We start from the raw sequence: 15,293 nt of genomic DNA, 5'->3' as shown, positions 1-15,293 counted from the left end.
AATATTTACTACGACTTAATGAGAAGCTTCTATAAACATAAAGTTATTCCTTAATTGACAGACTGTGGAGTTCCAAAATTTGATTCTGTTTTCCTATCTATGGTTAATTGAGCTAAGGAGAATTCTTCATTGCTTTAAGTTACTGCCATCAACCTAAATTTAAGCTCACAATATAATCTCATTAAGTATAAATTGTAACATATTACCTCAGCAAACTGAAATAATGGTGATTTCTGACGCAATTCAGGGGATTCTGAAACATCCTGCCTACAACTGCCAGAGGATATCTGAAACAAAGAAAAGATGGTGTGAGGCATCACAGGAATAGTTTCTGGAAGACAAGAGATGACAAGTGCCACCTATATCATTCCTATTTGAGGAAAGAAGTTTTCATTCCCCTAATTTGAGGCGAACTATGACAAAAAAGTAGTTCTAGTCTGCAAAGTTTTATACAAGGTGCTATCCAACAGCTAAATGCAGTAAAACAGGAGATGGACAAGACAATGCATTTTAGAAAAGTTCATATTCATCAAAGAGAATTTCTCCAATGATGTCCATTTTATCTTTTGGCTTTCTGCCACCAACTCCAAAAAAACTCTACTTCTTTCATGTTGTTTGTTTCCCCAATATTTTATATCACCTAACTGCATGAAAATGCAAATGAGATTTGATGATATAAACCTTCTGGGAAAGCAAAACTAAAGTCAAATTGTTTTCTAGGTGTTCGTGTGTCTATACACAAATGTTAATCACAGAAAAGTTACTACTTACCTAAGAGTAATTTCTTTCAAAACATGTTTTCTTTTGCACTACTCACTACACACACATTTAGTGTTCTGCAATCTTCACTTGCCATCTTTATTATTAATAAGTTATAGAAATACCACTGGATTAAAAAATTTTTTTTTGCTATTTATTCAGTACTCTTGTCCAGACACACACTTCCTCTTTTATCACATTGCTAAAAAGGACCTATTTCTGTATTTGGGTGATATAATTGCTTAGGAAGCCAAGTGTAATTCAAAAGTCAGGAAAGTCACGGAATGTTGAGAGAAGGATATTGTTATTCTTCTGATCTGACCCTTTTTACAGATTAAGAAACTTAGGACCAGAAAAATAAAAGACACCTCCCCTCCGCAACATTCAGTAGTCCCTTTATTCTCTATCTTTAGCACTTATCACAAGACATAAATATTTGTTTATTGTCCATCTTCTCCTGGGGCCCTAGTTTAATAAAGAATCCTCAACACTGCCTGCTCACAATGTCAACAAGTATTTTTTGAATAAATTAAAGTTGACACGTCTTCTAAATTCTAAATCAGTGTACCCTCTCCCCCTTTTCTAAATGACAATGTTAGGAAACCTTAGGGGAAAAGTTTCTTTCACTATAGAGGCAAAACAAGTTAAAAATAGTTTTTAATAACATGTTGCGGACAATAAAATAATCCAAGTTCATTGTTGCAAATCTGAAAAAAAATACAGAAAAAAATCATCTGCAATGCTATCTACAAAAGATAAGCACTGTTAATACTCATATATATTCTTCTAATTGTATAAGATAATTTTTTAACTAAAATGAGGTACTGTAATACAGTTAATGAATGCTCTTCTTTAAACAATACATTATTTTTCCTGTGTTATCAAACCTTTTCCAATGTATTTTAATAGCGGCATGTGATTATGTTAGGTGGTTGAATCCTGTGGAAACACCTGACAGTCACCCAGATTACGTTTCTAAAAATGGAGTCTCTCAATGAAGCTCTTCATTAGATACTGAAGATGTGTTTCTCAAATAGTGTCACAGGTCACCAGGCAGGAACCAGCATTTGAAATTTTATTTGTCACCTTTGGATTTGAAAGAGTAATGGTCACCTTCTTCTAATGATATTAAACTCCAGAGAAGAGTGCAGAACCTTTTGTTAATTTTCCACCTCTGGTCTGGATGCCAAAGCCTGGCTCTCTCACTGCCACTTGACTACTTGACAAATTGTATGCCAAATGGCCCAGTCCTACTCCCCAAGAATTTGAAGTCAAGGAGACAAAAAATGCATCAAAAAGAAAGCCAATGAATCCCGAAATTACTGGCCACAAAGAATTTCTTCATTGAAAAGAATACTTGGACAAAAAATAGTTTTATTTAGGAATGATGAAAAAAAATCAATACTCTCTTAGTTTATAAAGAAATCCTTTAAGTCTAGCTCCTAGATATCTTGGTAAATAATCAAAATTTTATTTAAAATCAACCTAGGACTAAATTAAGATTATAAAGAGTCTTAAAATTTAATAATATAGGTTACACAGGTGACAGAATTTTCGAAAGATATTTGGAATCTAATAGATTTAGGGTAGCTACACTGCATGCAGGTACCATTCGTGAGGAGATTAGATACCCTGTGGCTTAGAGATCATACGAGCTGTAAAAAGAAGAGTCAACTTTCTCTTCAAGTTCTGTTTATAAATTATCTGGCCATAATTACATAAGTCACAAAGTTTTAAAGTTAAGTGAGAACCTCTGCAAATCATTATTATGGACACTCTTAAACAAATTTGAATAGAGAATTCAAATGTAAATAATTATCAAGGCACTGTAATCCTGAATGTTGTATCAATTGTGCTATGCTATCAAAGAAGTCTACAGATGCAAGTTTGTGCCCACCATGTACCTGATGCATACTAAATGTACAACGAATACTCTGACTTAATTCTGTGTGTGTATGGATACAAAGAACTCAGTGACCTGGCCAGGAATCACACAACAAAGACTGACCAATGGCTAAAATAGTAGTAACAGAATCTCTAAGGCTATGCAACTTACTCTAGTGGACAATATCTCAAAATCTAGTTACTCTTAATTTTATTCATGAGTTTAAGGCATTAGTTACTCTTGACTTTAAAGCACTGTGGATTTAGTATATATTTTCAGGCTAGTGTAAGGGCACAAAAGTAGGAGCCAGGAGAATTGAGTTACTACTAAGCTATGTGGTTAGTTGCCTCTCTAGTCCACAGCAGAATTAGAAGACACAATTCAGAAGGGGACAGGAGTAGGAGAAATAGAAATAGAATTGCAAAAGAAGGAGAGTTGCAAAAGAAACAATACCAGTAGCAAAGAGACACAAGGAGAAGACAGAAAAACTGTAAAGAATAGACACAAATGTTTTGTAAAGCACTGTAGTCTATCTAAAAGAAATTAGAGCAAAGAGTCTCTAAGTGTCTCCTGAAGGCTTCAGTTCACTGCAGCAATTAATATTTATTAACTATGGTTCTAAGTTGTCAAGATAAGGATAATTATAAAACATAGCCTTGATTAAAAGGCAGAAATGTGTGTGATACATGCTAGGCATATTTCCATCAAAAATCTCAAAATATAAATATGGTAGAATGACACGGAAAATGTATGTGGGTAGAATTTATTCTTGTGTGCTTGATAAATACGGCATCTAATGCAAGTGTGTATATTTGTGCATATACTGATTAATATACACATCTGGCAAAGAAATCTGGGAAATATCCACATAACAGAAAGAGAGTACTTTGCACAAAAGGCTCCTATTTAAGTATCAGAGGGTCCTGGGCCTAATTGCCTTGCTATTCGTATTTACAGTACTCTACTTATGACATGGGACATGCTTTTTATGGACAAACATCAATTCCTCTATCTCCATTCCTATGCTAGAATCAACTTACCTTCTAAAAATAACAGAATAAAAGAGAGTTAAAAATATCTTTTCACCAATTAAAAGGAAATAAAAGATACCAAATAAGCAGAGGTTAAATAAAGGGAGAAAAAAATGCCCAAAAAGTTGTTCCTAGAGTCTCTGAAATAATCCACAAAGCCACTAGGTGTAGCTATCTGCCCAAGAAAGAAACAGCTAATGGGATTTTTAAAAGCAAAATTTTGTTAACTTCTCTTAAATTCAATCTTCTCTATGATTTAGCTATAATTCTTAATAACTAAGAAAGGGGAATTATTAGCAAATGACGAATTACAACAAAGTAGTATCTTCTTCCATAAGTATACTTCATATTGTGAAACCAGTAGATACAGAAATGTGATCCAGCCTCCCGATATAAAACAAGATCACACCAGTTAGATGCATTGTAAGTGCTTTGGAAAGCTAGATATTAGCAAGAGCCTGTTCCCACTTCACAAGGCACAAGACCACAGCTACACACAGTGGGATTCTGATGCACACATATGGTCAACAAAAGGGGTAAGTGCACCGGTTCTATCTGAACCATACATTTCTTCCCTTGCTAATCCAAACATTTGTTGATAGTCACTCCTTCAACAAATACACAATAAAAACCTACGATGTGCCAGCCACAAAGACTGCTGACTGCTTTTAAGAAGCTTACATTCCGCTAGTACACATTACATGATAGGGAATAAAATGGTAACTAAGGGAATGTGGCTTGTGATCCAAGTACAGGGGGCAGCTACACAGTTAAGAGGTACGTGCACACTGGTGAACTGCCACAGAGAAGCAGCCTTCACTCCTTCTGGGACAGGGAGAAGTCAAGATAGTAATGTCTGAGATATCCCAAGAAGAAGCACCAGAATTGCGGAAATGATGTGACAACAGCAGAAGGAAAAGTATGGAGGCAGGTGCCCTGTGTGTTTGCGAAACAATGACTTTCTCAGTATGGATGAAGAGTAGAAGCCTGGGAGTGTAGTGGGAGATGAATCGAACTGAGAGAAATTTGAATTCCATGTTACAAAGTTTGAAAATTAGGCTGAAGGCATTGGGGAACCAGCCAAAGTTTTCACTCAGTGGAGCAGCATGATGAGAGATACATAGTTAGATAATTCTGTCAGTGGAGTGCAGGATGACCTTGGCTGGGAAGTGACTGGAGGCAGAAGACCAATTAGAAGGTTAAAAAAATAAACTAGCTGAGATGTGGGGTTCCAATTAAATCAGAGATGGTATTTGCCAGGCCCCAGTAATTGCCTGGAAAGATGTCAGGGCTGAGGGAAAGGGTCGGACAAAGCCTTTCACTGAAAGAGGGAATTTGAAGAAGAAAGGTTTGGGGGTGGGGTGTAGGGGGTTGTCTTCTACAGGAGAGGGTTTGTGAGTAGAGGATTCCATTTCAGAGTTTAAGTATAAAGATCCCTTGTGATGCCAAGGGCCAGTGATCTGATTCTCGCCCTCATTCAGCATGACCCAGTCTTTCCTACAATTGGAGGCTTTCTTTGGCCAAGTATTCTATAACAGAGTACCTGAGTGATCATTTAATTTGCATTTAATATGAGATGTTAAATGAAGCTCTGAAATGGACTTGAGCTTAAACACAGGTGAATTAAATGTAAGCATATTACATCCAAGTTAGTCCCTTCAAAACGTTTTGAGGATTAAAATAAAGCCACTCTTAATTAAACCTAAATTAGGTTAAAGAGAACCTGAGTAGTGAAGCACTGCACCTGGCGAGCTGATCTCAGGAATGAGCCACAGCTGAGAAGAACACTGGGTTACCCTGGGGAGCATAACCAGATAACAACGCATAGACCTGCACGCTCCCAAAATTGAGAGTACACGTCATGTGGCTGAAAGGAAGAATAAGTCTGTGGTTTCACTCAGGGCACCAGGGCTACCAGAGTATTCATCCAGCACCATTGAGTGAAGTTCTCCTATCATTATAAGCCATGTGACAGAGCACTACTATGGAGTCCGGAACAGACTCCGGGCCACTTCTACAAATCACTGTCATAGCAACTGAGACAGCAGCATCTCTCCTGCCTCAATTTCTTCACATGATAATGTAGTTAACAGTACTACTCTGCCTTCTGCCACGGACAATGTGAAACCAGAATGCAGCAGTGTATAAAAACATGCTCTCAACAGCACAGTGCCCACAACCGCCCTTCCCTTTTATCCTCGTGTTCTGCATCCTCCTCTTTCTATCCCAGCTCACTTGCGGCCCACCTTCCCCACCACCCTTTCCTACCACCTCTGGGAGACTAAAGAGCCCATGCAGTTTCATCACTGTCTTGAGCAGTGTGGCCTGGGAACTCAGCAAGGGTAGATGCTTCTTTGGGCCTCAAGCCCACACTGCTGACATATGGAAGAGGCTGGGCAAAATGGGCAGTGAACAGTGACTTAACCAGGAAGGAAGGAAGGAAGGAAGGAAGGAAGGAAGGAAGGAAGGAAGGGAGGAAAGACAGAAAGACAGAAAGAAACACAGAAAGAAAGAAGGAAAGAAAGAAATAAAGAAAGAAAGAGAGAGAGAAAGAAAGAAAGAGAAAGAAGGAAGGAAAGAAAGAGAGACCGGACAACAGTTCCAGCCAAAATGGGCAGTGAACAGTGACTTAAACAAGAAAGAAAGAAAGAAAGAAAGAAAGAAGAGAAAGCAAGCTCAAAAAGCCCATTTGCTATTTAATGTAAAATTTAAATATAGTGTATTTCCTCATCAGATAGGTTTAGAAGCTATGAAACTGTGAGAAGGGAATAAAAGCTTTGATGGGAAGGGGTAAGAGTTGGGGGGGGTTGTGGAATTCAATGCATCTAAGTATAGTGGAATAGTCTAATTAGCAGCCTAAGGAAGGCACATATCAAACGAGCTCAAATGTACCAACAGGTATGAAAATAATTTCGCCTACTTCACTGATGTCAGAAATTATAATAAAGACAGGTGAGAACTTTCAATTTTATCGAAATCTATAGGTTTTAAAAACTTAAAACTCACAGTGTTTAAAACATGGACATAATCTTTCATTCACTTTACAAATACACTTGATCCTTGAATAACACGAGGGTTAGGGGGGCCAACAGGAGTCAAAAATCCATGTGTAACTTCTGACTCCACAAAACCTTAATTACTAATAGCCTACTGTTGACCAGAAACCTTACACATAATGTAAATCCTAGCACTGTGACTTCCTGGCTCTATGATCTTGGAGAGGCTATTTAACCTCTCTAGCCTAGTTTCCTCATTTATGAAATGGGAATAAGAATAATACACCAACCTCAAAGGGCTTGTTGGGAGTGAAATGAGATAATCAGCCTAAGTGCTTAGCATAGTGCCTGGGCCAGAAAGCATTCCTGAAATACCCCTGTAAAGGTCCAGCACAGGACACCACAGCAGAAGTGGCCTGAGCGAAGGTCAGGTGGGTGGGGGGGCTGAAGGCCCCGTATCCTGCATGAAGCCAGTCCTCCTGGGTTCAGATCTCAGTTCTGCACTTCAAGTTGCACAGCTCTGAGCAGGTTATTTAGCCCTTCTGCTTCCACTTCCTCATTTAATGGTTTAATATTTACTTGTGAAGCAAGACTTAACTCACAGGATTGTTGTGAAGATCAAGAGTTACTCTTAAGTAATGCATTTAAGAACAGTACCGGGAATGAAGGAAGTGCTCAGTAAGTGATAGTTTTGTAACTACTCTGCAAGCAAGGAGTCCTGCAGTTTAAATCCTATCTTTGCTCCTATCTCAGTTGTTTGAAGTCTTCTGATGAATCAAGACTTAAACATAGAATACAATGAGAAAAAAAAATTTTTTTAAGAATTTTATTATAGAGTTTATAATAAAGAATATAACTAAATATAATCAAGAGCTATAATGCATTAACACTGGCAGAGCAATTATCAGGAACGAGAGGAATCAAATCTGGCTCAACAAATCAGGAAGGGCTCCTTGGAGGAAGTGAGAGATTGATATTACAAACATGAAGCAAAATCTATTGAATATTTTCAAAGTTCAATCATATAGAAATTTGGATAAACTGTTTTACTTTTGAACAGGCAGATGGTGATCAAAAAAATCACTCAGATTTCCTCTGAAGCCAGAAATACCATGTGAAGAATAAGCCCCTGTATCTTTTTATATCATTAGTTCCATGAGGGCAGAGACTTGTGTCTGGGTTTGTTTCCTGACGTGACTGGCACAAAGTAAGCATAGGCAAATAACTGTCATAGGACTGAATGTGTGCAAAGATGGCACACAGTTCCTACACTGTTCAATTCTTACGTGTGACCTGTACAGTCCCTTCATAATGGGGGTGTACCATCATTTGCTAGCATCTCCTCCACTAACTTCCATGCTAACTCAGCTACTCTGCTGAAGTCATACTTCCTACACAGTGTTTCTTCCCAGGTATTAAAAAGTTGTCTCCTTCTTGAGCACCTAGTGATAGAGAGTAAATTACAACTGCACTTTCCTACAAGTTTTCAATGGACAAAGAACTGCATGTGTGCGCACACACCTGCATGTGTGCACGCGTATATGCATGCGCTGTTGGTAACGCACACAACATCCTGTAGGAGCGATGCACGACATAACTTAAACTTTCAAGTTAAGTATGAAAGGCCTAGAATAACATAGGGTGATAATATTAGGGGCCTGCAGTAATGCTCTTCAGGCGTTTTCAGAGTTAAAACTACCTTACAGGTTTTATTTCATTAATCTTCATAGATGTCTTGAGGGTTAGAGGTAAGTGGGTATTATTATTAGTTCCATTTTACAGGATGGAAGGCAAAGAAAAAAGTGACTTGATCAGAACTTTACACTTCTAACAAAAGAACTAGGCTTTCTAAAATCACAGAGCTAGGGGCGCCTGGGTGGCTCAGTCGGTTGAGGCTCCGACTCTTGATTTCAGGTCATGATTTCACGGTTCTTAGGACTGAGCCCCGCATAGATCTCTGTGCTGGCAGCCTGGAGCCTGCTTGGGATTCTCTCTCTCCCTCTCTCTCTCTGCCCCTTCCCAGTTCACGCACCCGCTCTCTCTCAAAATAAATAAACATTTTTTTTTAAATAAAATAAAATCACAGACCTAAAATCTAATACATTTCCCACACATTTGAAAGTCTGCCTGGGGTTAAGTGTCTGACTTCGGCTCAGGTCATGATCTTACCAATTGTAGGTTGGAGCCCCAGTCCGGCTCTGTGCTGACAGCTCAGAGCCTGGAGCCTGCTTCAGATTCTGTCTCCTTCTCTCTCTGCCCCTCCCCCACTCACGCTCTGTCTCTCAAAAATGAATAAATGTTAAAAAAAAAAGTCTGCCTTCAGTTACAACTAAAAAGATAATGATGCCTTCAAACCTTTTTATCAGCTATGATTATCGTGCCTCACTTTTAAAATTTTCCATTACTCCCCAAACTATCCCTTCTGTTCTAGTTAAGATGACTTTCTGACTTTTTGGCGCTGACTTAGGTCCAATACTGAGTGTTGTCTTTTCCAATACTAATCCAAGCTGTTCTATATATAATGTGTTGACTAACAGTCCCTTTCACACTCTCTGAAATGCAGCACTCTCTGCCTTTATTTTGTAATTTAATTCAGCTTTGCATTTTTATTAAAGTAACAAATATAAAAAAGTATAGAAGATTTTTAGTCCTGGAGATCACTTCTACAAACTCTAGATCAAATAATCATTATAAACTTTATTTATTGCATTTTCATCTTTAGATAATAACTCCCTGATATAAAATGTAAGGGTTTAACTCTCTTTATGTAACTGCCTTCTCTTTAGCTCTTCCCAGAGTCTGATGTGAATGTTACTTTTTTTAAAATGTTAATTTTATTTTGAGAGAGAGAGAGGAAGACACAGTATCCGAAGAAGGCTCCAGAGCCTGATGTGAGGTTCGAACACAAGAACCCGAGATCATGACCTGAGTGGAAGTCAGATGCTTAACTGACTGAGCCACCCAGGTGCTCCTAATGTGAATGTTACTTTGATGTTGAACAGATGGGCTCCTCTGCAGCCCTTTGTAGGCCTATTTTCAGCTGATCATTATGTTGTGTTTTATTGCTAAAACAACTTGGGTTTGGTTTCTGATTTAAATATGTTTGCTTAAATCTCATATTCACTGGTACCATCCTTTTCCGTTTCCTTCCCTCTTACAGGATTATTTCCTAATGAGACTTCTATGCTTACATTTCACTGGATCTCAACGCAGACAAGCTTAGTCCGGCATTCTGAGCCACGGGTCACTCCTTAGTGTCTTTCCTGTTAATATATCTATTTTCTTTCCTCATCCATAAATTAATGAGAAACACTTAAAAAGGTTACTTAATGCATTTCAATGTGCTCTGGATATAAAGGAAGTAGAGAGCTAATCATTTATGTGAAAAATAACTGTAAATACAAATTTCATCCCTTTTACTTGTCAGAAAAGTTACCACAATTGAAACTGCAGAAGAAAGCCTGCCTCAATCACAGCAGCATGTAAAAATGTATACTTCAGAATGCAACAAACTTATTCTGGCAAATTCAGAGTTAATCAGGAGATTCAGGAAAAAGAGAAAATTCAAACATTTTCTTTGTCATTATTTCCCCACTGATATCTCAAGAACCTATAATTTCTCTCTAAAACTCTAAGACTACTTCAGATAGATGTAGAAAATATTATAGGCCAAAGAAGCTTTTAATCTGGAATTTTATTACTTCAGATATTGGAAGATATTCAGATATATCATTTACATCTGAAAAATTATTATTTACAAGAAGCCTCGATACCTTCTAAAATTATTTTTTTAAAAACGACTATTAGTATATTAAAATTTCCACATTTAAAAATATAGACTTTTGAGGATTTTTTCTATGTAGTTAGGTTTCAGGATAATGAACAAAGGAAACTCTCCTCCCTCTAAGAATAATATTTCAGAATAAGAATTCTGTCATGCCATTTTAAAAAGCCAATATGATTAGACTTTTCCTGTGGCAGAATTTTTGTAAAATGTCACTTTATTTGACTGGTCTTACCTCATAGTGTAAACAGACATCACAGTAATTGTTCCAAATGTCAGCAGTATGAAATTTCTGGAACTCTCTCCTTATCTCATTATCCTGATAATTTTCTTAGGAAAATGTAAGTACATATTTACTATATTTGTCTTACGGTCATCATCTGTCTATGTACATAGAGTTGTATATACATAGAGCCCCTAAAGTTGTACAACCACATTTGTATATCTGGAATAAGACTAGTCTTTGCACAGAAAATAGGTGCTAAATGGAGTACACTGATATATTGGATAGGAACTCTCAGAATGAATCATATTTAGACATAGGTTAATTTTGTACAATACTCACTGCTTAATTGTTTCAGTATCTCAAGACTAGTTTCAATAATGACCTAAATATATCTCTGAGATGAGAAGTAGGAAAAATGAAGATGGAGCTGTATTCTTAGAAGTGGTTCTTAAAGACCTAACTGCTGGCAACTTCCTCCCAAGGAGCATGGATTCCCTTCTCCTACATGGTTCACTTCTTCAAGTAATTTACCTTTTTAAATTTGTTTAGCTTGAGAATTCTCAAAATAGCTCCCATTCCTCAGAAATAAAAGGTTGACCAATGCACTGTTTAAATTACTTGTGTCAAAAATCTGCTCTTCTTAAAAGGGAGGAGAACTTCTCACTGAGAAGAGCCCAAGAGGTAAACTTTAATCAAAAGTGGGGGGGGGGGGAAGGGAGGAAGCAGTCTTTACTATTTTTATCTATCTGTAAGTTCTATGGATGGATGTTTATTTATTTAAACATGTTCCTGAGAGTTAGAAAGAATGGTAACAGAAGTTGGGAAGAAAACATCATTATAGTATAGTCTGTTAGAAAAGGTGATGCCAACTCTAACAATACAGCACATTCTTGGGAATCATGAGTCATACTGTCTTGAAAGGTCAAGTGTGCATTAGTATTCCAAAATTCAGCTTGGGATTCATGCTTGGGATACTCTACACCTAAGTGAGAGTCAGTCTGGTTCCTATTAGGTAGCAGCCATGTGTCAGAAAGGGAAATGACTTCCTGAGAATTCTAGTGTGTCAGGAAGTAAAAACATGCTGAATAACATGTATGTAAAGGCACAAAGTGACATGTCAATTTTTTTCAGCTAGAGATTAGTACCACGTAAGTAACTACCAGAATACCAGTTTACATATTCTTTTGCTACACTGAATTGAATGGAATCAAAATAATTATGTTAAACTGAATATACGGTCACCAACTATGGATCACAAATGTAAACAACACATAATAATGGCCTTTGTGACATAAGTATCTTACATGGTATCTTCTAAAACCACTATCTGAATGAGTCCACTGTATGGCATACTGGTAACTTTTTAAAAAAGTAGAAAATACATGTATCTGCAGTAGAATGAGATGCCTGCTATGTTGCTGTAAATAGCGATTCTGGTTGGGCTTGAAAAATCTCCATCTCAAGTAGCTGACGTCGGTAAAACAATATGACCTGCAGGTTAATTTGTCTGGCCTCTGTTAAATGGCCCTGGAAAAGCAAGAAATTTCACAAATGCAAACTATGCATGCTTAACTGCTACTACCTGCCCATCAAAACCATACCTAAAAATGTTTTGTAAAAGCAGTCCAGAAACTGCAAGAAAATAAGAGATCATAAAACCAAGGTCATGAGGGCCTGGGTCCTTTTTGTTTTCCATTTTAAAGAATAAAGCAATCTTGGAGTGCCATGTTTCATACACAGGAGTCTGGATTTATTCAGGTACCAGAGAGATTGACAATTAAACTCTCATTTTTTCACTAGCAAGTCTACATGAGAACATCACAAAAAACAGGGTATGTTATGAGTAGATGGAATGAGTCCTAGGACCTGCCCTACAGACCATGACACAATCATGGCAGATGCTAACATTCGGTATATTCCGTTTCTTTCTCTCAGGTTCACAGAACCTCAAAAATCTGCACCTGACTTGTTTGTGTCCTCTTGGACTTATTTATACCACTACTGTTATACTCAAGGCGCAATACAAAGCACAAATAGATCTTGACAAAAAGAAAAGAAAAAGAGAAGTAAAGTTTGCTTATGAGCTATAAACAGTGAAACTAAAAAACATTGTGAACAGAATACAGATGTCTGTGTTTTCAAGCCCCAGCGTGAGCAGAGCGGTCAGGGATGAGGACCACCTTACCTCTGATGTTCCAAGAGCATGTTCTCCAGCTAAAAGTAGCATGCTCAGGCCTCCCATCTGAGTAGGATCTAAAAAAGTCAACAAGAAATAAATCATCAATCCACAAGCATGAGGTACATACAATCCACAGAGTCGAAAGGGAATACTAACAAAGACTCAATCCAACAGAACCATATATAACTTTTTATAGAAAACTTTCAAAACTCTTTATATAGCAATAACCTAGCATATATGTGCTTAAGTATGTACTCATACTTTTGTGAGCCTTTTAAATTCAACTGTTGTCCCACCATTCCAACATAACCTGTTCTTCAGTTCCATAGCTGTTTAGAATATGAATTATCTTCTCATGTGATGTTTCGTGCCTTATTGAATGGGGAATTTAGATGGATTAAAAAAAACAAACCAAAAGAGTACTTATACTTAATGTCTACGAAGTTTGATATTGTCATTCTCAAACTGTTATTTCTACCATGTAAAATTAGGGCTGATACAAAAACCAGACTATATGAGAAACTACAGAACAGAGACAAATTTTATAAATGGGCCTTCCAAAATCTACTAGTGGGCTTCGTTGAAATAATCTTTCTCTAAAACTTTCAAAAACAAATTTACACTAGATAATTATGTATTTTTGATATTTTAAATCTTAGGAGTATAGTCAGGCCCTTCTTTGAAATACTTTTAAGATTTTAAATGAATCCTTTTTATATTAGTGAAGGTCTTTATTCTCTTCCTTCAATAACCAACGGAAACAAAAGGACAAAATAAAAACAGCAATGTGGTAGATCTACAATCCAGAGGTATAATTAAACAAGTTTTTTTTTTTTTTTTTTTAAGTAGACCTCATGCCCCATGCAAAGCCCAATGTGGGGCTTAAACTCATGACATCAAGACCTGAGCTACAATCAAGAATCAGATGCCCAACGAACGGACAGAGCCACCCAGGCGCCCCTAAACAAGTAAAGGATTAAAAACAGTAACAGACCTATATCCTTTAAGATTATCTTAAATGAATTAAGTTTTAGATCTGCAATGAAATAACATATATGACAGTGCCTAACTCAGTGCCTGTCCTAGTGCATATAGGTCCTAAATAAATACGGTTTTATTTTTAGGAATCTCTCCTAAATTAAAAATGAGAATCAGAAGCGCCTGGGTGGCTCAGTTGGTTAAGCCTCCAACTCTTGATTTCGGCTCAGGTCATGACCTCAAGAGTTGTGAGATCAAGTCCCACACTGGGCTTCATGCTAAGCATGGAGCCTCCTTGAGATTATTTCTCTTTGTCCCTCCCCCTAAAAAATAAACACTTTTTTTTTTTTTTAAAGAGAATCAGGCATACTCTTGCGTGAAGACACTGAGGTGTTTTTCTTTTCTGTTTAAAGATATGACCTTAAGTATATTCTTGTATACAATCTGTCTTACTCATGAAGCAACTCTGACCACATCTTGTATACAAATTTTTTTAAAAATTGAAAAAATAATCTGAGGTTATTAAAAAAAAAAAAAGAAAAAGAAAAAGGTTATCACAGGGGAAAACAGGCCACCAAATGATCAGGTGGTCTAGAAATAGCTCAGTGTTGGAAAGTAGCCACACAGGAAGATACACATACAGAAAACACAGGAACTCTAGCTTTTATGATGAAACAAGGCACTTTGCTGTTGTTTTAAGATTCCACTTTTAATTAAATGTTGAGTTTAAGAACTACTGTGCTTTGTTAAAATAGACACTTAAATCTGTTTAAAATTAAAATAAGGAGGGGGAAATAAATTTAAAAGAAAGTAAAATTTTAATTTGGTTCTTTAGGGCAGCTAAATGCTTTTACAGCTGTCATTCTAGGGATCAGGAGGACTGGATGATTGCTTTCTAATAGAAATAAAAATGTTTTAGTTCAAATATAAAGTAAAATAGGAACATGCTCACCTGACGATTTATTTCAGTTATGTACCAATGTAACTTTGCTGTACAGATAATAAAACACAGACCAAAAAACTGCCATCATCCTTTACATTAATTTACACTTACATAATGTTATCTAGAACATCAAAAATATACAGATAGCATGCTTTCCCTTTACCAACAAGGCCTGTACTCAATTAAATTCTATAGCACTTTCCCTTCTTGGAAATCATACATCTAGCTGCTTTGGGATTATTGAAAATAGCAAAATCTCATGTGACAAGGACTAATGGAAAAACAGAAGAGGCTCCATGTTGAGGAAAAGCTTAAATTGTCCTTTAAAGACCCTGTAAGGATCCCTCAGATTCAAACAGCTAGGCACCATGTTTAAAAAAAAAAAAATTTAGGGGCGCCTGGGTGGCGCAGTCGGTTGAGCGTCCGACTTCAGCCAGGTCACGATCTCGCGGTCCGTGAGTTCGAGCCCCGCGTCAGGCTCTGGGCTGATGGCTCGGAGCCTGGAGCTATTG

At 37.1% G+C, this 15,293-nt stretch overlaps 1 protein-coding gene across 6 annotated transcripts in view; it reads right to left on the bottom strand.

Moving 5' to 3' along the window:
• BBX (BBX high mobility group box domain containing) overlaps nucleotides 1-15,293 on the bottom strand; it is a 283,503-nt gene that overhangs the window by 64,872 nt on the left and 203,338 nt on the right. For 5 of the 6 annotated variants that reach the window (XM_049628124.1, XM_049628123.1, XM_049628122.1 and 2 more), the window contains 2 exons: nucleotides 12,867-12,934; nucleotides 207-287 (listed from right to left, as the gene is read on the bottom strand). In XM_049628124.1, the coding sequence (XP_049484081.1) occupies nucleotides 207-287; nucleotides 12,867-12,934 (149 nt within the window). The remainder of the gene's footprint in view (nucleotides 1-206; nucleotides 288-12,866; nucleotides 12,935-15,293) is intronic. The other variant, XM_049628126.1, reaches the window with a different exon arrangement.

The sequence above is a fragment of the Panthera uncia genome, chromosome C2 (assembly GCF_023721935.1).
Source record: "Panthera uncia isolate 11264 chromosome C2, Puncia_PCG_1.0, whole genome shotgun sequence".
In the NCBI taxonomy this organism is placed as follows: domain Eukaryota; kingdom Metazoa; phylum Chordata; class Mammalia; order Carnivora; family Felidae; genus Panthera; species Panthera uncia.
This window is presented reverse-complemented; position numbering and strand designations above follow the sequence as displayed.